The sequence below is a fragment of the Amphiprion ocellaris genome, chromosome 20 (assembly GCF_022539595.1).
Source record: "Amphiprion ocellaris isolate individual 3 ecotype Okinawa chromosome 20, ASM2253959v1, whole genome shotgun sequence".
NCBI classification, from domain to species: Eukaryota; Metazoa; Chordata; class Actinopteri; family Pomacentridae; genus Amphiprion; species Amphiprion ocellaris.
In genome coordinates, this window is record NC_072785.1 from 31355778 (window position 1) to 31383327 (window position 27550).

Here is a 27550-nt window from a genome sequence, read left to right on the forward strand (position 1 = left end):
CAACACCATGATTTGTGGTCGCACTAATTAAAGCAAGCAGTCATCTCTGCAAAAACACAGCAGCCATAAAACACGTTAAAGAGCCGCCATGTTTACTGCAGCTGCACAGCGATGACACACACACATATATATGTATACAAGCTATAGAGGAAACACAGCAACACAATGAGATAACACGAGACACAAAAAGACTAACCTAAACTGAGACAATGCGAGATAAAGCAAACAACAACATAAAATGAGACAACAAAACAAAATGAGACCCACTACAAGTATCAATAATATTCTATTTTAGCTGTTTCTCAACATCTCATTAGTTCTTCAATTATTATTTACCACCTTTAAACTATTTAATTGATTATTATAGCTAGCTTTTTATTGCTTTTAGCTAACTAATAATTTATTTTCCATGTCTATTCAGTGCTTTGAGCTAAGGATAATTTATTTTTGATAGCGATTTTTTGCTTGTTACAAATTAAGTGATCATTTTAGTGAACTACTTACTACTTTAAACTAACAAATTCATTATTAAAGTTTGCAGTTTTTAACTTAAGTTAACGAATCGATTATTACAGCAAGCAATTTATTATTTAAGTGTTTAATCCATCATTTTAGTTTTTTTTTTACTTTTAGCTAATTACTATCTTGGAAAGCTTTTTTTTAAAAATGCTTTTAGCTAACTAATTAGTTATTTTGGCTAGCTATTCAGTGTTATTATCTAACTACTGAATCTATTATTTTAGCTCTTTATTGCTTTTAGCTAACTATTGAATCAATTACTTTAGCCGTTTATTATTTTGTAGCTAACCATATAATCAATTATTGTAGCTGTTTATTACTTTTAGCTGATTATTTCAGCATTTATTTTTGCTATTTATTTCTTTTAGCTAACTATTGAATCTATAATTTTAGCTGTTTTTTATGATTCGCTAACTAATCAATTATTTTAGCAATTTATTATTTTTAGCTAACTATTGAATCTATTATTTTACCTGTTTATGACTTTTTGCTATTTAATCAATTATTTTAGCTGTTTATTACTTTTAGCTAATTATTGAATCTATTAATTTAGCTGTTTATTACTTTTAGCTAATTATTGGATCTATTATTTTAGCTGTTTATTACTTTTAGCTAAGTATTGAATCTATTATTTTAGCTGTTTATTACTTTTAGCTAGCTCTTTAATCAATTATTTTAGCTGCGTATTGCTTTTAGCTGTCTAATCAATAATTCTAGCCGTTTCTTACTTTTAGCGAATTACTGAATCTGTTATTTAAACATTGGTTGCTTTTAGCTAACTACTGAATCTATTATTTTAGCTGTTTATTGCTTTTAGCTAACTATTCTAGCTGTCTTTGCAAACTAATCCATTGTTTTTGCAAGTTCATAAATTTAGCTAGCTGTTTAATCCATCCTTTCGGCTATTTATTACTGTTAGATATCTATTTAATCTGTTATTTCATCCATTTATTCCTTTCAGACAAATATTTAATGCATTATTTTAGCGACCTACTTATTACTTTTGGCCAGCTGCTTCTCCATCTAGCCACAGCTTTAGGTAACGGGGGATTTTTTTTATTTATTTTTTTTGCCTGAGACAGCACAGTAACAGCTTGCTCACTGCAGACTTTGTCCTTTTTAATCGAATCAAACTGTTGGACGGACGTCTGCTGGCCGAGCTGCTGGCGTGGCCGCATACCTTGCAGACAGATCAGACTCTGACGGAGCCATGAGAAATGTGCATGAGAAGATTTCATGCCGAGGTCAGAAGCGTGAAGCAGCTTAGCACAGAAACACTGAGGAACTTGTGATCGAGCAGCAGGGAGGTTTTTAGAGAACGCCAACTAGGACAAACCCTCAGCTCCTGAGGAAACACGAGCCCGGAACAATGACATGTTCTGTGTTAAAGTCCACATTTAATGAAGCATAAAAAGGTTAAGCACCATTATTGGCATACACAGACATGATATATACACACATCAGTAACAGTCATTTATAGTTGCATATGTGAACATTTACAAGGTTGGATCAGTGTCGGTGGTCAGACCTCAGGAGGAGTCCAGTTTTGCTTTTGGTTTGTAGGTTTGTGGCTGTTTAACACTCTGGAGCTGGAGCCTCTGATTTAAATCCAAACTGTGTCAGCACCGGAAAAAAAACTCAAAGTCAAACAAAATTAAAAATAGCTCAACAGAAAGGCGGCATGCGACAGCTGTAAAGGAGCTTTCTGTGGCTTTTTAAAGCTTAACGGGAGCTATTTATATCTGGAACGTGAAAACTCAGACCAGAATAGACCAGAACAATGAAGTTATAGAGTTTTCAAAAGTGGGAATTTTAAGGCTCGCTCATTAAACACCAACAAGGGCATCTGTAAAACTTTTGCAGGTAAAATGTAAAATCCTCACATTCAGGGAAATCATCTTGTTTAGTGTCATCTTCAATCAAAAGATGGATATCTGAATCTGTGTCCAGTACAGTTACAGCAGGCCTGGGACATAGTTTGCATAGCTTAGCACAAAGAGTAAGAGCTGGAGTTATCTACAAGTTAAAAAGCTAACAAAAGTTAGCCAACTAACGCTAATTTTAGTGAACAAATACACAAATTGTGTTCTGACAGTTCAAAGCTAGTTTAATTGACTTCCAAAAGTCCAACCTCACAGACTTCAGATGCTAATGCGTGAACTTGTGTTAGCTTAGGGAGCTAACATGTTAGCTGGCTGACTAATGCAGAAGCACTATGTCTCATTCTTATATTTCTATTTCACTGTGTTTTAAACCAGACAATTTTTGCTAAATGACTGATTTCTTTTTTGATGGAGCAAGGCTAAACGTGCCCATATACAGCTGTTACTACTTCCCTTCACCCTAACTGGTTGAGGCAGATGTCTGCCCTCCCTAAGCCTGGTTCTGCTGGAGATTTCTCCCTTATAAGAAAGCCTTTTCTTCCAGCTTTTGTCAGTAAAAACTCATTATGTTCAATCGAGCTAAGCTAGCACTTTTCCTCCATTTACAGTGAAGATACAACAGTTCTACATGCTAACTGCCCATAGTAGCTGTAGCTATATGCTAACTAGTTAGTATAACATCAACACTTGGCCCCTGCTTTCTGTTAAACTAAACCAAACACATTCTGGATCCAACTCATACAACTTAAACTTCTTCATCATTTCAGTTTCCCCCGTTTCCATTCAATCTTTGCATCACAACAGTTAGCTAAACACCACTACAGTTACATTTTCATATTCAGTAGCTGGTGCTATATGCTAACTAGTTAGTATAACTCCAACACTTTCAACCTGATTAAACCCTGAACCAAACTAGGCTGAACTGATACCGGTATCTCTCTGTCAATTTCTTTCTATTTTCAGTACCAACTCCATATCATATTCAGTTGAGCTAAACTAGCATTTTCTCTCCATTTCCAGTCTAAACTAGCTTATAAACATCCTGGTATCAAAACAGTTAGCTACTAACAACATTTTATGACAACTGTCTGAAGCCTGTCTGTAGGTGAATGATGCTTTATGCTAACTAGCAAGTTTAACATCAACCCTTTGCCCAAACTTTCAGCTGTAGCTAAACTATGTCAATCTGATGCTACACTAGCAGTTTCCACTCAGCTAAAAACAACCTGGTAGCATGACAGTTAGCCTCTAACAGCTACCATTTGACATTTGATGCTAGTTGTCTGAAGTCAACTGAGTATGTGTAGCTTTATACATCTAACAAAAGACAGTTAAACCTAAAATTGGACATGCTAGTTTTTTTTTTTGCTGCCTTGCGGTTTCAATTCACTTCCAAAATTTGTGCTAAGCTAAGCTAAACAGAACTACAGTCGCTCTGTACTGGACGAGAATAAGCTGATACCCATCTGATGCAACCAAGTGGAGAAGACACTTTGAATTTTAATACTTTTTGGACTCTTTCCAACATCATTTAAGTTAAAGTCAGGAATGGACTAAACTTTGTTGGTAGTTTTTCACATTCAGACTGAAAGTTTCAACAGTATTTTACCAAACGTGTTCATGCTGCAGCACAAGCATCCATCCTGTTTGAAACTAGGAAACCTATCTGCTGCATTTTTAATTTTTATATTGGGGAAACACCTCATTGTTCCACTGATCTGAAAGTAAAAGAGCAAACTGTACCCAAGGTTTGAACATGTAAATGCTGTATAAATGGTGCAACAGTATTAAAAAAGACGTCATACTTGTGTAAATAAACGGCAGGTGAAAACCAGCTGGCCGCCACCGGCTGTCGGTCAGTTAGTACCATGTGTGGTTTTCTATATGTACCAAGCAAATATATTAGGTTTTAAATAGCTTTCATCAAAAATAACAACTTAAATCAGGATTGTCTAAAAAAAAAGAGAAGCATTTACACGTTTGGCGTGCTGGGAAACAGCAAAAGGGCAAGTGATAATAAATACAAAATAAGGCTACATACAAACAACAGATTAACAGCGTCACACCATCCATCCTGTCGGTTTGTCTCAAAGTGCAGGAAATAAAAAGATTACTGCAGCGAGATCCGACCCAAACCCTCCAACCGACTCCAGCCTAACAACTGCAACCAGTGTCTCCATCGAAGGAACCAAACGAAGCCCCAACAGAGGGACATCTTCCAAAACTTTGAGTTTAGTCGAGCACTTTAACGCTTTTCCAGCATTCCAACATTTTAAAAGCCTGCAGCTGCAAACAGGTTTATTTGGTTTTTTCTCAGTGAGCTTTGACACAACAAAGTTCAGACCTAAAGGCTTGAGCAGGAATCTGAGGTCCACCTTAAAATTTCGTTAGCAGTCGTCTTCCAGAATGACATCGCTCTTTAATTCGTAAACTAATTTACCAAATTGCCACAAGGCTTCACAGCATGAAGGTAACACAAACTGAAGGAACCTTTAGTACCTTAGATGTTTCCTGACACTAAGTTGTTTGCCACTGCAAGAACTTGCAGACCGTTTTATGGAAGCTTGAACTTTCGACTGTGTTCCGACTACAGGAACTGAACCTCCGTAGAACCTCTTTCAGGCAGCTTTCAGGAGTTAACTTTACTAGCTGCTATTGGTTGTTGTTTTGGTGCACTCAGAGTTAACGTCTAAGTTGAAGCTGTTGGAACCAGAAAGACTGAAAGGCCGATCACCACTTCTGTAAACCTTCGCAACACTTTGTCCAAGTTCCCGCAGTGGGAAGACACCTACTAACTCCCGGAAATAAAAGTCCTGGGACTCTTGCTGGAAACTTGGGTTCAGAAACATCTGAAGAACCTTCAAACTCTCAGAGGAACCTGAAAGAAGGTCCACTTCTACCAGAGACCAGACGACAGGGTCCGGCAACAATCCTGAAAGGCTCAGCGTGCTTCAAACAAACAGCATCTGAAAACCTCCTTTTTGATGGTGAATTCTCAACAACCAAGATGTGAAAACAGGCAGTGCTCCAACTATCCAAATCTATGATGCGTTCTATTTGTGTGATTTAATGTTTAGATACAGAACCAGGTGAAGTGAACCTGTGAGTTGGATTTAAAAACCACCAGCTCCTGTACTGGAACATGAACCAAGCCCAGTCTGGCGTAAAGCAGATGAGTTAGTTTGTGATTCTGAATGCAACACATTTGTTTAAAGATGTGAAGAAGTACATTTGAAATGCAGCAGCCATTTTGGTTTTTAAATATCCTTCAGTGGTACAAGCTAGGCTCAACCAAAGTGGGATTTACCCCACGTCATTTGGTTCTACTTCATTTGATTACTAGCAAATTTAATTGAAATTTGCATCACTGAGTCTCCTCCATCTCGTACTGAGGAACTTTGTGCTGGAATCCAGTTTTAAGGGTTTGTATTGGGATAGCTTGTTCATATATCAACATATTCAAAGAGCTTTGGTCAACAACATGCTATCACTGAACACTGGGAAACATCAGAGGAGCTGCTGCCAGAGAAGCGTTAGGAATGACTCAACCAATCAGCTGTTTGGTCATCGATGAATCACTCTAGCTGTAGATCCCCACTTGGTTTCTGGTCAGCAGAGATAAATCCGGGGCCTGTAGCCCCTCAGGAGGTTTATCTGGCCTTTGGGTAGATGATGTTTGTTTGAAGCAGACTGGTTCCAGGTTTGTTGGCTGAGGCACTTGATGACCAGGAAAGAAAGAAGGAAGTGGAGGAGACCAATTTGATTGGCGAAATGAAAACTCCAGACCTTCATGTTTTTACAAAAAGCATCTTATGCTGCGTTTGTGGGAATCTCAGAGATACGGTTTGATGCAAATGGAAAAAAAAAACCATTGATTTAAAAGTATAAAGTGATGAATGTTACTGTTCAGGCAGCCATGTTGATTCCTTTGATATCCTGAACTGTGTTTGGCGCATTGGAACTTATAAGTATTAATATGGCACCTTTAAAGTGTGTTTACCCACAGAGTCCATGAGAACAACCTGGGGCTGTTAACTGTTGGAGCTTTAACCCTCTGAACCACATCAAAGGCAGGTTGTCTTTACGAAACTGCCTAAAATATTCCATTTATCAGCCAGAAACTGTAAAGACTTTTCAGGTTGAACTGCAGGCTGTGTTTCCATAGAGAGACTGAGAGGAAAATAAAGCCTACTGGATGAATAAAATAAAGTCAGCATGGCTCAGAAACAGTGAACAGAGGAGCATGTTGTTGGAGATCCATTCAGCATGGTGAAACATCTTTCTACTGATGATGGACAGTAGAAAGGAACAACTCAACAACTTTGCAGTGAAAAATGAACCACAGTGGGGAAAAATGTGACGAGAGAAAAGAAACTGTTTGGGGATCAAAGGGTTAAACTGCATCCTCAGATTTACAAACTGAAAATAGTGAATGAGGGTAAATTTAGAAGTTTGGTTTTTGGCATTTGAATGTCACAAACACAACACCGGGCGGTTCAGATGGACTCGACCACAGTTTGAAGGCCTCCAGAGTAAAAGACATGAAGAAAGGTTCCATCAGATGAGTTTGTTTTTAATCACGTAAAGAAGCGTCACATTCAGTGGACGACTGATTCTGGATTCATGGTTTGAGCTGAAGAGGTTCGGTTGAAATATCGACATGGAAAGGTGTTGTTTGTTCAGGTGTACCGGTGGAGCGGCTTTAACCCTTTGATGCGTAGACCACATCAGGAGATACCCATTTTCCATTGGATTTGGGTCACTTTTGACCCAGGTTGTGCATCAAAGGGTTAAGGCACCTGACAGTCAGACAGTGGTCATGAGCTTCAGCGACCCCGACCTGAACCTCAGGATCTTCTTCTTCAGGTTGTGAGATGCCTTGATCTTGACGAAGGCCTTCGCCTGAGTCGCCTCCTGCCCCGCCGCCCTGACGCCAGCCGCCCTTAGCTGGCCCCGCCCCCTGCCCATCCCACCGCCGCCGCTCTCCTCGGTGTCGCTGGTGGTTGTGCTTTCCTCCACGTCCTCCTCCTCGCTGGACTCGCTGTCTCCGAAGCAGTTCGTGGTGTAGTTGGACCGCTCGTCCTCACTGGTGTCCACGATGGTGGAGTGAAACAGCGATGCGCACTCGGCTGAATACTCCGAGTCGCTTCCTGCGGCGTAAGTGTATGGACTGCTGGCATAACTGTTGGCGGCGGAGATGCTCAGCAGCTCCTTTCTTTGCTGTCGTTGAGCGCGCCTGAACGCCTCGTCGTACGGCATTTCCATGATCGCACGTAACCGCCGGTAATCGCTGCGCTTGTGTTTCGGTTTGGCGACGACCACGACTTGGTCGCGTCCGTGGTGATGGTGGTTACTGCTGTAGTGGTGGTGGTTTCCATGGTGATGGTGCTTAGATGAACCGGATCGTACGCTGCTGGTATGTCTGTCCAGAACTCGGCCCTCTGGGATGGATGCAGGGAGGCATTTCATTCTGGACAAAGCACCTCTCTTGGAGACCTTCATGTGTGCGGAGCCTCCATTGTCCAGGAGGCGGGGCTTTTTAGAGCGCTGGGATTTGTCAGCTCTTCTTTCTGATGGCGGCTCGCTGCGCTCAGACGTCCGACTCGTCTTCACCTTGGCCGTCTTGACATTCTTGCTGCCTCTCTTGCGGACCTTGACGGCGTGCAGCTGGGCGGGTACATACCTGCCGTTAACCAGGTGACTTCCTGCTGCTTCATCCGGACTCTGGGAGGAGCCCAGACTGGCGAGCTCTGGCACCGGCTGTTCACCTGCCTCCAGTTTGGGGCTGTTCTTCGGAGTACCTGCCTGGGTTTTATTGATCGGAGGTACCAGCTCCTGTACTGGGGGGCAACATGGCTGCTTGGGGGAGGAGTTAGCTCTGGGCGTACTCAGTCCCCTGAAGTCTTTGGGCAGCGTCGCCGTGGATGCTGCTGCGTGAGGAAGAAGCCCTTTGCTCTTCGTTCTCAGGAGGCTGCTCGTGTTCATGTCCTTGTTGGTGCGAGGGGAGGCGCCGTCCCTGCTGATCTGGAAGCTGTTTGACGTCACGTCGACACTCGGAGGCTCCTGTTCGTCACCTTTAACCTCCACAGACCTCTGAGGAGACGAAGCAGCAAAGTCTCCTGACGCTCCTCCAGTCGGCCAGCAGGGCTTACCTTCTGACCCTAAACCAGAACCAGGATTGGACACCTGCCTCATGCAGAGACTGGCCTGCCTCAGGATGCTCTTGGAGGGGTCGGTGCTGATGCTGGTTCTGGGCCGGCTGGTTCTGATGGGTTGGGCTCGGCGCTGCAGCAGACTGAGGATGTAGCTGTCGAGTCGCCTCAGGGGAGGAGTCTGGGAGGAGAAGGAGGCGGGCCAGGAGGAGCTCTGCGGTACCGGAGGGGCTGAAACAGGAGGAGGGCAGGTTTCTGTCTTCAGACCTTCACCTCCAGCCTCGTCTCTGCCGTGACCCAGCACCTGCAGGAAGGCGGGGCTTTGGACGGCCACGGCATGCAGCGGGCTTGGGTAGCGGTAGACGTCGCTGCCGTTTCTGGCCACCAGGTCACAGTGATACTTGAAATGGGTGTCGGCATCCATGGCGGGCTGAGGAGCCGACAGCGAGCGGCGGACTGTAGTCGAGGAGGACGAATCATCGCAGAGTCCTCCCAGCAGCCTGTCACACTGCAAACAGCCGGCCAGCTCATCTGCAGACAGAGAGAGAGCGGATGTTAGCGGAACCAGATACAGCTGCTATTTTAAACACACACAGGCCGAATGGATCAGAGTTTATTTCATGTTTCCTGACGTCAGCAGCCGGTGCTCTGACCACAGCTGTTTCCAGGCAGCAGTCTGATGAAATGCTCTGCTGACTGTGCTAATGACTCTGTTTGGTTCTGCTGAGGACGGACGGAGCGCTCAGGCATTAGTAAGTGGAAAATTCTTTTCAGTGGAGACAGAGCGCTGTGAAATGTTAACCCTCCACATCCACCACGTCCACCACGTCCCTGGATGGAAATGAAATGATGCACATGACGGAGCAGAGCAGAAAACCCACACAGATGTTGCTCTGTGAGGCTCCGCAGGATTAGAAGCTCACTTTGTGTCCAGATCAGCAGAATTTTTCCTGGACTTGACTCAGAGCTGGAAACACACCGGACACACAGACTGCAGAGTAAATACACCAACAAGTAACTGCACAGATGGAAGTTCTGGAAGTAAAATGGCCCCACAAGCCCTCCAAGAATCACATGTTTCTGGAACCAAAACAAACATGGACTCGAACCAGCAGCTCGTCCTGTTGACATGCAGAATGTTTGTACTGAAAGAGGAAACAGTTCAGAGTCTGTCTGAGGTCCTGGAAGGACGACTGAGGTCCAACTCTGGAGAAAGAAGCTTCAGCTTCAAATAAAGCCGTTTATTTACTTGAATTAAAAGTCCGTCACACAACATATTTTTAAAAATCTGTCAGAACGGCTGCAGATCAGTCTCCTACAAGTTTAATTATGTATTTAATCTCTTTATCCACAATAATTTAAAAAAGTTCAGATGACCAAAACTTATATGAAATGACTTCAGATGAGTCCAAAATGCCCAAAAAGTACAAAATGACCTATAATTAGTACAAAATGACTCAGAAATCATCCAGAATGAGTCAAAAATGATACAAAATGACTCAAAATGCATCCAAAATGACTCTAAACTTGTACAGAAGGATTCAAAAATGGTCCAAAATAATGTAAAAATGAGTCCAAACTGACAAAAAATGTCCAAAATGACTTGAAAATGATCCAAAATTATTCAAAAAATGTCCAAAGTGGAAGAAATGAATGCAGACTGACTCGAAGATTCATCCAAAATACCTCAGTCATGTCAGTAAATGTCTGAAATGACTTGAAACTGGCCTGAAATGACTCAAAAAATCTCCAAAATCATTCAAAATTTGTTCAAAAATGTTTTAAAATGATCTAATATGACTAAAACATCCAGCATGAGCAGCTTTTTTACCACAGAGGGAAATAAATGGATACAAAACACACCGTAGGACAGAGAAACCAGAAAGCAGGATATTATTTTCCATGTCTTGTTGAGGTTTCTTGCCTCCGTCTGCATCAGAACAAACTCCACGCTGACCTTCAACCTGCAGCTTCGTTTCTCAGAACAGAAGATTTATTTAACCTCAGAGGATCATAAAGCTTCAGGCTGCAGAAAAACCCAAGCTCTGCTCCAACTAAAGGAACGTTTCTGCAAAGGTTCACCGATAAAACGCCAGCAGCCTGTTTGGTTTTCATTTCAGCTTAATAATTAGGTTTCCTGTCCGCTGTGTAAATAAAGCCCTGAGGGGCAGATCATGTAAATGAGCAGACAGAAATAAACCAGAGCCGGCCAGATATTCTGACATGTCACGGCAGGAAAAACATCTTCTCTGAGCTCATCGCGAAGGTTTTCACTTTCATGTTCCTTCATTCATAAAACTACAGATGTTGAGCTGAAGTCTTTTCCATATGAGATAAAAGATTAACGTTAGAATTTTACCTGACAAATAAAAAAATAAAGTTAAAATCCAACAAGATTATTTAACAAGTACTATTTTTAAAAAAATGATTAAAAAAAACATAATATAGGTGTCAAATTTATTGTGAAATAGCCATCTAATACAAATACAGCAAATTTACATAGATTACAAAAACTAAACAATTAAAAATTTTATAGAAAAAATACATTGAAAATTAAAATAAATTTACAAATTTGTGACTTCAACATTGACTGAGACAAAAAAATAAAAAATATTTTTTAAAAAATCTATAAAAATTTATTTAAAAAAACCCCAAAACACATTCAAAATGAAAGTATTTTTTAAAAACCCTGTAAAAATAAAAGCAGAGATAAATAAATGGAATGAAACTGTGGAAAAAAATTATATAAAAATATAAAACAGATAAACTTTGAAATCTATTTTCTGTATTTTGGATTACAGCAAGAAAATGTTCAAATGGACACACAAATATTTTCTAAAGACAGACGTAAAAACCGTGAATTTCAATTCAACCATTTTCGATTCTTTGAAGTATTTCACAATAAAAGCACTTGGCAGGGTCTAGGTATAAACTTTTATTTTGAAGGCAAGCCTCAGAGTAGTGTTTGGTGTTAATATGAAGTTTATCGTGACCAGAAGGATGTTAAACCCTCTGAGAAACACCTGGCCAGCAGGTGGAGGGCTGCCATGTTGCTCAGGTGTTCCTCTGTGGGTGGAGCTTCCTGCTGAACGCGTCCAGCTGTGATTGGACGTACCTGTGGAGGGGAGGCGTCCGTCAGCGTCGGCTGTCGAGCAGAAACACTCGCTGAAGACCGAGTTGGACGAGTTGGACAAAGAACCAGATGTTCCGTCGCTCAGCTCGTAGAAACCTGAGACAGGAAGTGGACAGGTAAATGGATTATTTGGCTAAAAAAAAAAAAAAAAAAGCCTAAAAATGTCGAAAAATTTGCTTTTCCTGTCAAAAAATTTCACCTGTAGTCTCAGAATATTCACTTATGTCAGATTTTTACTTTGAATTAAAAAATGTGACTCTTACATCAAAAGTTATATTTTTTAAGTCAAAATTGAACTTTCTGCATCCAAAATTCCACATAATTTTCATTTTTTTATTCAAACTTTTCACTTATATCTTATAATTACTGACTTTATCTCACAGTTTTTACTTTTTGTGTGATACTTTCCATCCTGATTGACTCTTTTCTTTGTTTCTGTGGGGCAAACAGGTTTCCATTTAGCTGCCTGTTTAATGTTTTAGAGCTCAGTTCGTTTGCTTGTGGTCAAAATCTGTGAATCGTCTTTTCTCCAAACAAGTGAAGGAAAATCCTGATCTCAGAGGAAACAAATAAACCCAATAACAGATAAATAAATGCAGATAATAAATAACTAACAGCTTTCAGATCAACCAACATTTTTTGAGCACAAGGTTCTGCTTTGTTTTTGTACTTTCCAACATATCAAAAGCAACATTCAGCAGCAAAGATCCGACTGTATGCAGATGATGCTGTTTTCTATACATCAGTTAACACTGACTTCATGCTGTTTTTTACACTCTTCGGTTACTATTTGATTAAAATGAACCTCCAGGGAAACAGTCTGATGTTATATAAAGTTTCTGGTACCTGAACTGGGTCGGCTGTCCGTCTCCAGCTGGTCATGTGACGCCTCAGTGTCCAATCGCAGGTCGCTGATCTGTCGGTCCAGTTCCTGTAACTGACTGATGAGTCCAGCGTCCCTCCTCCTCAGACAGTTCTGATTGAACCAAGCAAAAAGAAAGTAAGGTTATCATCTCATCTAATCTCATTTAATCTTTTATCACCTCATCACATCTTATTTCATCTCATGCTACCTCTTCATGATCTTATCTCATATCATCTCATTCTATTGTCATCATCTCACTTCTTTGCATATCATCTCTTCACCATCTCATCTTGCATCATCCCATTTTCATCATGATCATGTATCATCACATCACAAATTATCTAACTCTCATGTCACCTCTTCCATTATCTTATTTTGAATCATCTAATTTTATCATCAGCATCTCATCTCACTGTATCTCATGTCACCTCTTCATCATTTTATCTCGTATCATCTCATCACATCTTATTTCATCTCATGCTATCTCTTCCTTATCCTGTATACTATCTCCTTTTATCATTATCTCATCTTACTTCATCCATATCATCTCTTCACCATCTTATCTCGCTCTAACTCATGTCACCTTTCATTTCATCTTGTATCACCTTGTCACATCTCATGCTATCTCTTCCTTATCTTATTTTGTGTCATTTCATTCTATCATAATCATTGTCATCTCACTTCGTTCCATATCATCTCTTTACTGTCTCATCCTGCTTCATCCCATTTCATCACCATCATCATCATGTATCATCTCATGACATCTTATCTCATGTCATCTCTTCCACTATTTTATCTTGAATCATCTCATTTTATCACCAGTGTGATCATCATCATCGTCTCACTGTATCTCATCTCGTGTCATCACATCTTATCTCGTCTCATGCTATCTCTTCATCATCTTATCTTGTATGTTATCTTGTTTTATCCTCATTATCTCGTCTCAGTTGATCCCATATCTCTTCACCATCTCAACCTGTGTCATCTCATTTTATCCATTATTGCATTTCATCTCTTCACGATTCCATCTCATACAATCTCATCTCACGATCATATCTCATTCAATAGCCTCATCATCTCATCTAACTTCATCCTGTATCATATCACCAGTTCACCATTTCATCTTGAAATCATCTCATAACTAATAATTTCATCCTATATCTTCACATCTTATCTCTTCATCAGCATCCCTTAAAGTACTGTACAAAATTGTTCTAAATGTCTCCAGAATGACTCAGAAAATGTCACAAATGGCTCACAGTATGTCCAAGATTACTTAAAACCTGACGTAGATCAGTCAAGATTTGTCCATGATTACTCCAATTTGTCAAAAATTACCCAAAATTTGTCCAAATGACTCAGAATCTTCCCAAAATGACTAAAAATTTGTCCATAGTGACTCAAATTTGTCAAAAATGATCCACAATGTGTTTATTATTCAATAATTTAGCGGTAAAATCCAAAATATTAAACGCAGCAGACAAGCTGCAGTTTTCCACAGTAACCAGCCAGTTAGCATTTGAAATACTAGCTTAGCATTGCTAGCATGAGTTAGCCGGCTAGCTAAACCAGACAGACACAGTTTTAAAAGTTAATGCTCCAGAGAGACTTTATTTGCCCAGAATGACTTATTTCCTGATTTCCTGGTTGCAACATCGCCATGGAAACACTACAAATGAACCTTTTACTTTGTAAAGAGACTTTAATCGACCTCTGACTGTAGATGATGTTTATTTCTATGGTGACTAGGAGGTCAGAGTGTAAACGCAGGGATTTCTGGGAGATTTTCAACATAACAACTTTTGTTCATTTAATTAATCTGGAAAATAATTTGACAAATGTCATCGTGGATCTGAGATCTAAATGTGGAACACCTCGAAGGAGACGAGGAGATAAGATGAGAAGACAAGGAGGAGCGAGGAGGTTAGATGAGGAAACAAGGAGGAGAGAGGAGGTGAGATGAGGAGATAAAAAGAGGAGATAAGGAGAGAGGAGACAAGGAAATGAGGTGAGGAAAGAAAAGGGGAAAAAGCAAATCAAGGAAAGAGGTAACGAGGAGACTAGGAATCAGGACACAAAGAGTGAGGAGGCAAGGAGTTGAGAAAGAAGATGAAGAGATAGAAAACAAGAAAAGAGGAGACAGAGATAGGAAAGAGGAGGCAGGAGTCAAGGAAAGGAGATGGGAGATGAAAAGAGAGGAAACAAAGTTGAAATGAGGAGAGATGAGATGAGGAAAAAGGAAATAAAATGAGAACAAAGGAGTTGAGAAGAGGAAACAAGGAGACAAGGAAAAAGGAAAGGAGGGATCGAGGAGCTCCAGAGTTTGTGTTTCTGCAGCAGCTCAGTCGCAGGAATGCAGCACATGACCTGCAGCAGCATCGCATAACCCGCATGTTTTCCATCTCAGAGGGGGGAGGGGCTGAGAGAGAGAGAGAGAGTGTGTGTGTGTGTGTGTGTGTGTGTGTGTGTGTGTGTGTGTGTGTGTGTGTGTGTGTGTGTGTGTGTGTGTGTGTGTGTGTGTTTGTCTGATTTTATCGTCTCTTCGGCTTCAGTTTTCACGTCTTCATTCCCAGCTAGGATAAAAACTTCTAGAAATAAAGTGAATAATGTTTGCTTTTCTACGAGTTCATCTTAAACTTTCTGATCTTAAAATCGAAAAGAAGCTGCTTCATCTTAAAATCATAAAATCTAAAGTTTTTCTGGTTGAATTCAGTCTAAAAACTTGTTCAAACACATTCAGCTGAGCTTCCAGCAGACCTCCAGACAGCTGATCACATCTGATCAATCTTCACAGATCAATAATGAACCTATTAACTACAACTTTATTAACAAAAACAAAACTCTCAGTTCTACTTCTCCATGTCTGATCCAAATTAGTTTGAAATGTGTCCAACACGAGGCAAATATTGTTCAAAATGACATAAATCTGAACAAAACGAGTCAAAATGTGTCCAAAATTATTTAAAATTTGTCACAAATGATTTAAAATCTGACCATAATTACTCTAAACTAGTCCAAAATGGCTCAAAAATACTTTCAATTTGATTAAATCAATTCTGAACTAGTCCAAAATGGCAAAAATTGTCCAACACAAGTCAGATCTTGTCTAAAATTACTTAAAATCTCACCAAAATGAATTGAACATGGCACTAAATTTGGCAAAATGCTTCTAAACTAGTCCAATTTAGTTAAAAATGTGTCCAAATCAAGTCAAATCTTTTCCAAAATGTCCAAAAATACTTAAAACTTGTGTCAAAGGACTTGAAGCTTGACCAAAATGACTCAAAATGTTTCCAAAACAGGTCAAATCTTGTCCAAAATGACCTAAAATCTGACAAATATGACACAGAATTTGTCCACAATGACTTGTAATTTGTCTAAAAGGTCTTGAAATATGTCAAGTGTGATCAACAGGACATTAAATTTGACAAAAAATGGTTAAATTAGTCAAAATTAGTTCAAAATGTTTCCAAAACAAGTCAAAACTTCTCCAAATGGCCTCAAATCTGATCAAAATGAGCTCAAATGTGTCCAAAAATACTTAAAACTTGTGTCAAAGGACTTGAAGCTTGACCAAAATGACTCTAAACTAGTCTTAAATGGTTCAAAATGTGTCCAACACTCCAACAAATTAACCACAACTTTATTAACACAAACATAACTCTGACTATTCTGCTTCTCCATATCAGATCCCACGAGTCTAAACTATGAGAAACACTGAGGTTTTTGTTTTCATCGTAGAGTTTGTTGACGTTCAGGCTTCAAATGTTCACCACAAAATGAGCAGGAACAGGAAAGACAAAGGTGCCGAACAGAAACAGAGCATCAGTTGTTCAGCTGCACAATTAATGGGATATTAAAAATGATTTAGAATGAACACGATCTACTGTGAAATTTCAATTTCAACGGTCTACTCACAGGAAATGGTGCATGTAGATAAAAAGACATGAGAAGCTCTTATTTACCAACAAAATAGCTCAAAACTTGTCCAAAATTTGTCTAAAATCACTTAAAATCAGACCAAAATGATACTAAATTTGACATAAATTGCCCTAAACTAGTCCAAAATGGCTCAAAAATGTATCCATGCTGCAAATCTTGTCCCAAATAACTCGAAATGTGTCCAATGTGACTAAAAATCACATTAAATTTGATAAAAATTGATTCTGAACTAGTCCACAATCGTTGAAAATTGTCCAACACAACTCAGATCCTGGCAAAAATGACTTAAAATCTCACTAAAATGAATTGAAATATATCTGAAAAGTCTTGAAATGTGTCCTCAATCACTCAAAAGTAGATCAAAATGACACTAAATTTGACAAAAAAGGTTCTAAACTGACTTTGAATGTGTCCAAAAGTACTTAAAATTTGTGCAAAAGGACAGCTATTTCAAAATTCCTTGAAATCTGACCAACATTACTCTAAAGTAATCCAAAATGGCTCCAGTTTTGTCCAAAATTAGGGAACTCTGACCCAAAATGACCTAAAATCTGACTAAAATGACACAAAACCTGTCCAAAATGACTTGAAACTTGTTTAAAAGGTCTTCAAATGGGTCAAGTCTGATCATTATGACATCAAATTTGACAAAAATGGTTCTAAACTAGTCAAAATTTGTTAAAAATGTTTCCAAGGCATGTCAAATATTTTTCAAAATTTACTAAAGTCTGACAAAATGTCTGAAAGCTCATTCAAAAGGACCTGAAACATGTCCAAAAGGTTTTGAAACTTGTACAAAAAGACTCAAAATCTGATCAAAATGGCACTAAATTCTACAAGCTGTTGTGAACTAGTCCAAATTAGTTCAAAATGTGTTCAACGCAAATCAAATTCTGCCCAAAATGACCTCAGACTGGATCAAAATTAGTCAAAATGCATCCAAAAATACTGAAAACTTGTGCAAAAGGACTTGAAGCTCATCCAGACTTATGATCGACCAGAATGACTCTAACCTAGTCCAAAATGACTCAAAATGTGTCCAAAACAAGTCAAATCTGGTCCAAAATGACTTAAAACCTGACCAAAATGACACTAAACATGTCCAGAATTACTTCAAACTTGTGTAAAAGGTCTTGAAACACGTCAAGTCTGATCAATAAGATCCTAAATTTGACTAAAAACGGTTCCAAACAAGTCAAAATTAGTTCAAAATGTTTTCAAAACAAGTCAAATCTTTTAAAAAAATGACCAAAATCTGACTAGACTGACCAAACATACTCAAAACATGTTTAAATAGACTTGGAACTTGTCCAACAGTAATTGAAACATATCCAAAATGACTTAAGATTAGATCAAAATGACTCTAAGTTGTGAACTACACCAAATTAATTAAAAATGTTTCCAAAACAAATCAAATCTTCTCCAAAATGGCCTTAGATCTGACCAAAATGACTCAAAATGTGTCCAAAAATATATAAAACTTGTGCAAAAGGACTTGAAATATGTCTAAAAAGTATTGAAATGTGTCCACAATGACCCAAAATTGGATTAAAATGGCACTAAATTTGACAACAATGTTTCTAAACTGCTCCAAATTAGTTCAAAATGTTTTGAAAACAAGAGAAATCTTGTTCAAGATTACCTCAAATCTGACAGGACTGGTACAGAATATGTCCAAAATAACCATAAATCTGACCAAAATGAGTCAAAATGTTTCCAAAAATACATAAAATTTGTGCAAAATGACTCAAATCTTGTCCAAAAAGTCTGAATTTAAACCGAATGACTCAAAATCTGAGCAAAATGAAACTAAATTTGACATAAATGGTTCCAAACTAGTCCAAAATGGCTCAACACAAGTCAAAAAGACATGAAATCTAAACAAAGTGTCTGAAATTTCATCCAGAAGGACTTGAAACTCGTCCACAGTTCCTCACATTTAGTTTAACATGGATCTAAAGACTCTAAAGTCGTCCTTATAGAGTGGTTTGAACATTCCTGCATGTTTTCAGCTTCTACCTCAGTAAAACCCAGGTTCTGTATCTACCGTCCTGATTGGACGTCTTTGAACCTCAGCAGGTCTGAGATCAGTTTCTGTTCGTCAGGATGATTGAATCCATGAGTTGCTTTCATCTGCTGATAATGGAGAGAAGATCCTGACTCAGTGCTCATCAGTCTGACTGCTTCATCTGATCTGAGGAGATCTGGATGGAAAAAAGCTGCTAAATCAGCCTTTTTCTCTGTTTTCACACATTTTTATCGACTTCATCATCTCAGATCCAGAGTCTGGTTCAGTTTCTGGGTCTCAGCTGATGATTTCCAGCCAGAAAAGTTCTGGTTTTACAAACTGGTTCTTATTATAAGATGTTTAAACTTTTAACAACTAGACTAGATATGTGTCAAAGATATCTGTACTTTAGTTGAAGATGATGAGATGAGATGAAATGATGAAGATGTGAGATGATTCAGTATAAAGTCAGATCATGTAATGAGTTGAGATGATGAGATGAAATAATATCAAATAAAATTAGATTAAATGTTATGATGACGTTGAAATATGATACAGAATGAGACAGTAAAACTATTAGATGACGTGATGAGATGATGATGAAGAGATGAGATATGAAATTGTACAAGATGAAATAATGTGGAGATGAGATGATGAGATAAGATGCGACATGATAAGGTGAAGATGATAATGAAGATATGAGGAACAATGAAATGGGATAAAATGAGACGAAGCAAGATGAAATTATGAAGCTATGAAATGTTATGATATGAGATGATACAAAACAAGATGATGATGAGATAAAATGCAGTAACATGAGATAAAATGAGATGAGAGATGATGATGAAATGAGACGATGAAGAGGTGAGATGAGCTCAGGATGAAGTGAGATAATGTGATGATGATGAAGAGATGAAGTGAGATGAGATAAGATGAGGTGAGATGGTTGAAATAAAGTAATTTTCTTTTCTTTTCTTTTAAATTTATTATTCAGTCGTTTATTTGATCTGTTTTTCAAAAATGGAACCAAACTGATGCAGAAACGTTTTATGAAGAAACATTCACTGTATTTATTCATTTTACTGATTAATCAAATCAATATTGTATTTTATTACATATTATATTATATTCTATCAGCATCAGTTTGTATTAAATGATTATTTAACCCATTTTTCCAGATAAACTCCGTCTCTGAGGGAACTTTTCTGCCTCTCCAGCTGGGATTCAGCGTCATGTTGCTTCAATAAAGCATCTAAATGCTCAACTCATGACTGAGAATCTGAGGTGAGTCTCTAACGACAAACCTCATGATTCACATTTCAGTCCTGCAGCAGAGTTTCTCTCTCAGCAGGTTTCTGAGTTCAGGAAACTCACATCCAGAATTCAGTCGATGCCTGAATCAATAATAGTGGTAATGAAGACGATAAAGGTGAAATGGTGGAGAAACTTCTGTCACTGTGACACAAAAACAGACTAAAATATTATCGATAATATTTAAAAAGCTGTTGAAATAAAACAGAAACCCAAACTAAAATCAACATTTATGAAGCAGAAACTGTAAAAACAAAGAGAATTCTCCTATTTTCCTACTTTCTGGTGGTCCCTGAATGTCTCATTTGTAATTTCATTTCATTTTATGACGAAAAAATGAACCAAATCTGAGCTTAACATTGTGATATTTTCGTTTAATCACTTTATTCTACATCTTTAATTAAAAATTCACCAAAAAATAAAGCGTTTGCTCAAAGCTGACACTATAAAAAACAAAAAATTCTGGAGTCTGTAGCTCAACTATGAAGCCCTGATTGAGAAAGATGGGACGAGAAGCCAAGTGAGAAAAATTCAGAAAGTTTTCAGATGAACTGCAGGCAGTGAGATTAAAAAAACGACTCCACCTAAAAGTAATCTGAATACTTTTGGAATGATTCTGAGTCAGTTTGGACACATTTTGATTGATTTACATCAAGGTTTAAGTCATCTTGGACACACTGGAAGTCATCTTTGACCATTTTGGACACTCTTCATCACTTACAAGTCATTTTGGACAAATTTGGGGTCAATTTAGGAACTTTTGGAATCATCTGGACAAATTTTGAGTGATTTAGGACAAATTTTGAGTCATTTGGGGAACTTTGTGAGTCATTTGGAAAAATATGGGGTCATTTTGGACAAAATGTGAGTCATTTAGACCAATTTTGAGTCATTTTGGTCAAATTTTGAGACATTTAGGAGAAATTTTGAATCATTTTGGGAAAATTTTGAGTCATTTTGCACAGGTTTGGATGCATTTTTAAACAATTTGAAATAGATTTTGGACACATTTTGGGTCATTTTGGGAACTTTTTGAGTCATTTGGACAAATTTTGAGTAATTTTGGACACATTTTGATTAATTTTGAGAATTTTTTGAGTCATTTTGTACAGATTTCAATGCATTTTTTAAAAAAACTATTTTCAATAGATTTTGGACACATTTTGTTCATTTGGGAAAATTTTGAGTAATTGTGGACAAATTTTGATTGAATTATACGTCAGGTTTTAAGTCGTTTTGGACCTACTATGAGCCACTTTTGACCATTTCTGAGTCATTGTGGACAAATTTGGAACAATTCTGGACATTCAAGATTTCAATTTATTTCGTAAAATTACAATAAATGTTTTGCTTTTTAAATTTCACCTCTGAGTTCTCTCTCCTTCGTGTTGTTCTGGTTCCACAGAGCTGCAGGACTTTAGATTGAAAAATTAACCACAGTGAGGAAAAAAACATCCAGAACTGCTGTTTGGAGTTCAGAGAGTTAAACTGTTAGTGATTTTAGAATTTCATGTGATGGAGTCTCGTGTTTTAACGCTTTCTCACATGTTTTAAATCCGTTATACAGATCGAATGAAACTAATACGTGTGGGAAAAATCTGTTCAACATTTTCTCTTCTCATTTTTCCTACAAACCAGAGCTGAAAGCATCTCAGCTGAACCTCACATTCTCAGACAAAGAGGGTTTTATTTCTCCACCGCCGCTGCAGAAACAGCCTGATTTATCTGTGAACATAATGACTGTAAACGGCTCCAACTAATAACTTATTTATAATTAGAGGTTTTTACTTTCATCCAACTAATAAATGACATGAGTTTTGGGATGAGATGAAATAAAACCTCAAAGACTTCATCTGAAAAAAAAAACACCAAAGAGCTGAAGCATGAAGATAAACCTGCAGTTCCTCAAACGGCCACTAGAGGCTCCAACAGCGAGTCACAGCTTAAAGAACCTTCATGTTAAAAAGTCAAACTTCACAGCAGAAATAAACCCGTTTACAGTCAGGTATAGAAAACGGTTTTAGTCTCTACGGTTGAGTTTCCTTTTACTGACAAACAAACAGGACGAGAGTTTTTATAGAAGTAAACTGTTAAAATCAGATTAAGGCCCAAAGGTTTGGAAGAATAAGAGTGTGACTGGTTTGAATGCAAAGTTTTAGTCTTGGTTTTAGATTTGCTTTTGGACTGGTTTTGGAATTTGTTTTTCACTGGTTCTGGACTTGCTTTGGACTTGAGCTTGGTTTGGTTTTAGACTTGGTCTTGGATGTTGCATTGGACTGTTTTTAGTCTTGGTTTTAGACTGTTTTTGGAATGGTTTCTGACTTGGTTTTTAACTGGTTCTGGACTAGTTTTGGACTTGAGTTTGGGCTAGTTTTAGGCTGGCATTGGATTTTATTTGGACTGGTTTAAGCCTTGATTTTAGAATGTTTAGAGACTCTCTTTGGGACTTCGTCAAGGGCTAGGTTTGGCTTTAGACATCTTTTGGATTTGTTTTTGAAAAGGTTTGAACTTGAGTTTGGGCTGGTTTTAGGTTTCGTTTTAGACTTGGTATAGCCTTGGTCTTAGACGGTTTTTAAACCTGGTCTTACACTACTTATAGACATGGGTTTAGATTATTTTAGACTTGATTTGGACTGGTTTTAGACTAACTTGGACTTTGTTTCAGACAAGTTTTGGCCTTTGTTTTGGGCTGGTTTTAGGTTCATTTTTGACTTATTTTGGACTTGCTGCTAGACTGTTTTTAATCTTGGCTTTAGACTTCTTTTAGATTTGGTTTTAGACTAGTCTTGGACTTGAGCTTGAGCTGGTTTTAGAGTTTTGTGGATCAAATCCAGCTGAATGTCGTTTAAACGCTGCTTCAACAGAAGAACCTTTTTTAAAGGAGGACCTGATCTGATCAGTTTGACTGATGACAGAAAAACAGAATCTGAAATATTTGTTCTTCAGAACTTCTTGTGGTTTGAAGTGTTTCTGATAATTTCCAGGTTCACATGAAGAAACGTTTTCTTTGTGCTCGCAGACGTTTGAAGAGAAAACAACAGAACAGCACAAAAAACTAAATCTGAAACTAGTCCTGCTTTAACTGATCCCAAATCAGGACCAGGACCAGGACCCTCTGTAAGCCTGCAGACAGTGAACAGAGTGTTTCAGTGTGTTTCAGTGTTTGTGTCTCAGCTGCCGAAAGTCGATCTGCAGAGTTTCCAGCAGGAATCTCCATTTGTTGCTGCTGCGTTCGGGGGCGGGTCAAACTTTAATGAGCTCCAGATTGAGCTCAGAGCTGCAGCTGCAGGACAGAAAGACTCCAAACTCTGAGAAATGTGACTCAGATTTCCTCTGAAAACACGACTGAAGCAGCTGCTGGAGACGAACACGAAGCTCCGGAAACATCTGAAGATAAAACCCAGCGAGCAGCTGCCCAGACCCTGGAGCTTCTCTTCACACCGACTCGGCTTCAAAGCTCCGCCGACACGCCGATGTGCTAAAAGCTGCACCTGAACGCAGCACGGAGACGACGACAGCTGCAGCAGGAAACATGTCCAGAGAAAAACAAACTGAAGCCTGAAAACACAGGAAACCTCTGAACCACCGGGAGCCTTGAGAAGCTTCTTAACTGGACGTAAAACATCCCAAATAACTAAAAATAACACCATTTATCAGCCAGAAACTGTAAAACCAGAAAGGATCATCAGATTTTCAACTTCCAGACACTTCTTGAACTAATCATGTGTGATGTCCTTCCAAAAACTGAAGCAAACCTGAGCTTTAAATCCAGATATTCCATCAAAATCACTTCATTTGACACGTCTCATTTTAAAAAATGTCAAAAATAAACCATTTGGTCGAACTAGATTCTATAAAAAACTAAAAATTTTGTGATCTTTACCATAACCGTGAAGCTATGAATAAATCAGCTTCGATCAACGGTCACATGAGAAAAATTGAAGATGTGTTTGTTTGACCGACAATATCTTAGCAACCATTAAAGGTAAAAGCAAAAAAGGCAAAAAAGAAATTTTGAAAAATTGAAAGCATAAAATACGGTTATTTATAAACATATTTGTGAAATTTTAGCTTCACAAATATTTTTCAAAATAAAATGCTTCACAAATCACCAGTTGACCCACTTCCAGCAGGTTTTTACTCACATCGAATTTAGAGACTGAACAACGTCTGAGGAAATATTAAATATAAAAACCTGAAACTTTCACTATTTTGCTGTGAACCATTTTGAAACTCTTAAATTTTGTTCTACTTGGATCAAACTATCCACCAATATTTTAGTTTTTATGCTACAACTTGCCAAAGCTGCACAGTCAGTGTTTAAAATTAAAAAACAACAACAACTAACTCTGCTTTGAAAAATCGAGTAGGGCATCTTCTGCAAAAGGGAGTTATCAAAATTCAACAAAAAATAACTATATTGTTCATTTTTAGTATCAAATATTTCATATTTACAACATTCTATGTCTTTAGTTTGGTATTATTATAAAATGAAGCTACATGTGGTTCAAAAATATCTCTAATTGATTTCTGGATTATTCATTTATTTGTTATGAGCTCAAAGATGGAACTTTTCATGACTTTTCTTCCATTTTTGCCATATTTCACCTCAACCATAATCAGAGATTATTTGAGCTATTTGTCCAGTAGTCCAGATTCTGAATCAGTGACATGATGAGAAACAAGACAGAAAATTTCTGGTTTTTATCTTTAATATTTTCCCAGATATTGTTGATCAAACAGACTCAAATTTCACTATGAGAAAAACCTTAATGAAAGAGGGTCAATAGTGATTTTTTGTATATATTACATAATATTTTGTCATATTTCAACTGATCCTGATGATCTGAGATGGAATAACCCAAAAACATCTGCTGTATTTTAATAGTTTTAGCAATCAATCGATTACTGGTTAAGAGAATTTGTATCCTGAAGTGAATTATTTGATGATTTCTCTGAGACTAAATCAGAATTTTCCAGGTTTCTTCAGTCAGAGTTCATCCAGATGAACTCACGTCTGCGAATGTTTTCTTTGTCTCTTTAACTCAAACCAGATGTTTGAACGTCACTCTGAATTACTTTCATTTCGTAAATCCAACCATCAGCTGAAACTAAACCTCCTGAGAGCCTCAGCGATGCTTCAGTCGGCTCCGTTAATCCCTCAGGAACCAATCAGAACTCTGATTGGCTCATTAATTAATTAGTCACTGGGTAACGATCAGAAGATGTTAAGGTTTGATGGTTTTTCAGTCACAGTCAGTTTAGATTAAAGGTGAATTCTGGAAGCAAACCCTCATAAAAACAAGTGATTTGATGAAACAAAAACAAAAATACAATTCAGATCCAGAACCAGATCTAGAACTAGAACATCCAGACTAATTAATCCTGTCATAAGGAGTCCAATAAAGTTTAAACATTGAACCACAGAATGTCATCTAAAGCAGTAATTTACATGACAAGGACCTGATTTTAGTCCTCATAACTCCAGTAAAACACAAACATCATCCCTCCGGTTAAACCCGTAAACCTGCAGTTCTTCATCATCATCATCATCATCATGACCTCATCGTCTTTACAGACCTTCATTATCTGACAGTAAAGACACTAATTAAAGGAAAATGTCACAAAAACAACAAGAACCGGCAATTAACCCACAAAACACCAAAACTGAGGATGTTTCACATTAAAATAGTTTCTCTTAATGACCAACAATAACGAGAAAATGCCCTCATGTTAACATTAGAAAGTAGAATCTGTTTGCTAATGATGAGAAAACTCACAACTACCCCAAAAAAACTAATGAATAACTAAAGAAAACAAAGAATAATGACAAAATGTCTCATAAACAATGAGAAAATTAGCCCATAATGACCAGAACAAGACATTTTCTCATAATTCTCATGATTTAGAAAAAGAATTTTAGAACAACAAGAAAAATGTCTCATAAATAATGAGATAATTAGCTCATAATGACAAAAACCTATTATTTTCTCATAATTCTTAAAATTATGAAAGAATATCTCAGAACTACCACAAGAAAACTGTCTCACAATTATGAATTTTCATATTTAAGCTAAAATCTTTGCATGGATATGTAAATGGAAACTCATATTTACTAGAGAATATCACCTCATATGAATAAATTACTTCACAACAACGAGAAAACTGACTCACAACAGCAAAAAAATTCACAATGACAACTATAGCGATAAACAATCTCATGTCCACAATGAAAAAATGTTCTGATAAATAAGAAAACCATAATTTTGTCAGAATTATGAGAAAATGATCTCATTACATTCATGAGAAATCTCAAACTTACTACAAAAGCATTGTCATAATTATGAGAAAAGTTTTTAACAACAAAGAGAAACTGATGATAAAACACAGATTTACTACAAAGAATCCTCATAATTATGAGAAAATTATCTCATAAATACAGAAAGAAAATTATCTCATGAACAAAAGAAACTGTTCTTCAGTTTTTCTTGTTTCAATTTGAAGTAATTTTTAAAATATTTTCAGGTTAAATCTCTGTTGCTGTCTTTGGAGTTCCTCGGGGTTCTACTTTCGGTCCTCTAGTTTTTATTTAAGGACCTGCTGCTTGTTCCTGGTTTTACTTTGATAATTAAAATATGAACTGATGCAGATTTTTAAAAAATTTTCTGGTGTTTTTAACCACAAAGATTCAGTTCATCAGAGAGAAAGATGGAAAATAAATCAACTTTTAAAAACATCAACTCAATAAATTAACGTTTTCTTTGTTCTTAAATGTAAAATTTTTTGTTCTTTAAAACGAAGGAAATTTAAAATTAAAGTTTTCAGATGTGTTTTTTCAGTTCAATGTTATCAAATATGTGAGAAAATCTGATCAATTATCCAATTTATCAATCGATCAATCATCCTCGTGATCAGTTAAATGATATCTTCTGTGTTCAGTTGCTTCTGTCTGACTTTTTGACAATAAACTGAATATTTGGATCAGCTGCGTTTGATGATCTCCTGATTGATTGATTGATGATCAGCTCTCCCTCCCTCCAGGTGTGTCTGCAGCTCCTCACCCCTCCCTCACCTGAGCTCCTGTGAGGTCACAGTGAGGTCACGGAGGTCAGAGGTCACGTGGCGGACAGGTGACCTACCAGCTGTTTCCGGAGCAGCAGGATGTTTTCCTCTAGCAGCTTCTCCTCGGAGCTCAGCTCCCTCCGCCGCCGCTCCTCCTCCTCCTCCTCCCGGAGCTCCAGCGCCGCCCGGACTAGCAGCTCCTGCCGCTGCCGCAGGAAGTCCAGCTCCCCGAGGCCGGACACGGTGGCCTCCAGCCGCTCCCGGACCGACCGCTGCCGCTCCGCAGCGTCCGAGTCCGCAGCCGCCGCCGCTCTGCCGCGGGCCCCGGGGTCCCTCCGGGAGGAGCCCGACAGCAGCATGACGTCCGGCAGAGAGACCGATGGGAGCTCAGGGTCTCTGCGGGGACATGGTGCTGAGCGGCGGGTCGGCGGAGACGAACACCTGGAGGCTCACCTGAAGCCACAGAATCAACCGGTGGTTTAACGGCGCTCCTGCAGGGAAGCTGCTCTGATAATCCGGTAAGCGGGTCCCGGGTGTCTCAGCAGTCTGTCCCGCTAAATCCCTTCATGCTCCGGGGTGCAGCGGCCAGAAGATCCGTGATAAAGGAGGGAGACGCGGTTAGACTCGAACCAGCTGCCGCCTCACCAGCGGCTCGGAGCGACTGAAGCAGCGTCA

The 27550-nt window shown here is 38.4% G+C and overlaps 1 protein-coding gene across 2 annotated transcripts; it reads right to left on the reverse strand.

Annotated features, from left to right (window-relative positions):
- Window positions 1-1896: 1896 nt before the first annotated feature.
- dact1 (dishevelled-binding antagonist of beta-catenin 1) lies at window positions 1897-27543 on the reverse strand. Of its 2 annotated transcripts, XM_023294594.3 has the most exons (4): window positions 26953-27543; window positions 12534-12663; window positions 11670-11783; window positions 1897-9085 (listed from the first exon to the last, which is right to left on the reverse strand). In XM_023294594.3, exons 1-4 carry the CDS (start codon window positions 27232-27234, stop codon window positions 7209-7211), a joined length of 2403 nt encoding a protein of 800 aa, XP_023150362.1. In that variant the 5' UTR covers window positions 27235-27543; the 3' UTR covers window positions 1897-7208. The 2 variants fall into 2 exon arrangements, with proteins under 2 accessions (XP_023150362.1, XP_035796998.1); XM_035941105.2 differs by lacking the exons at window positions 11670-11783; window positions 12534-12663; window positions 26953-27543 and adding an exon at window positions 10418-10635.
- Between the last annotated feature and the right edge of the window lie 7 nt (window positions 27544-27550).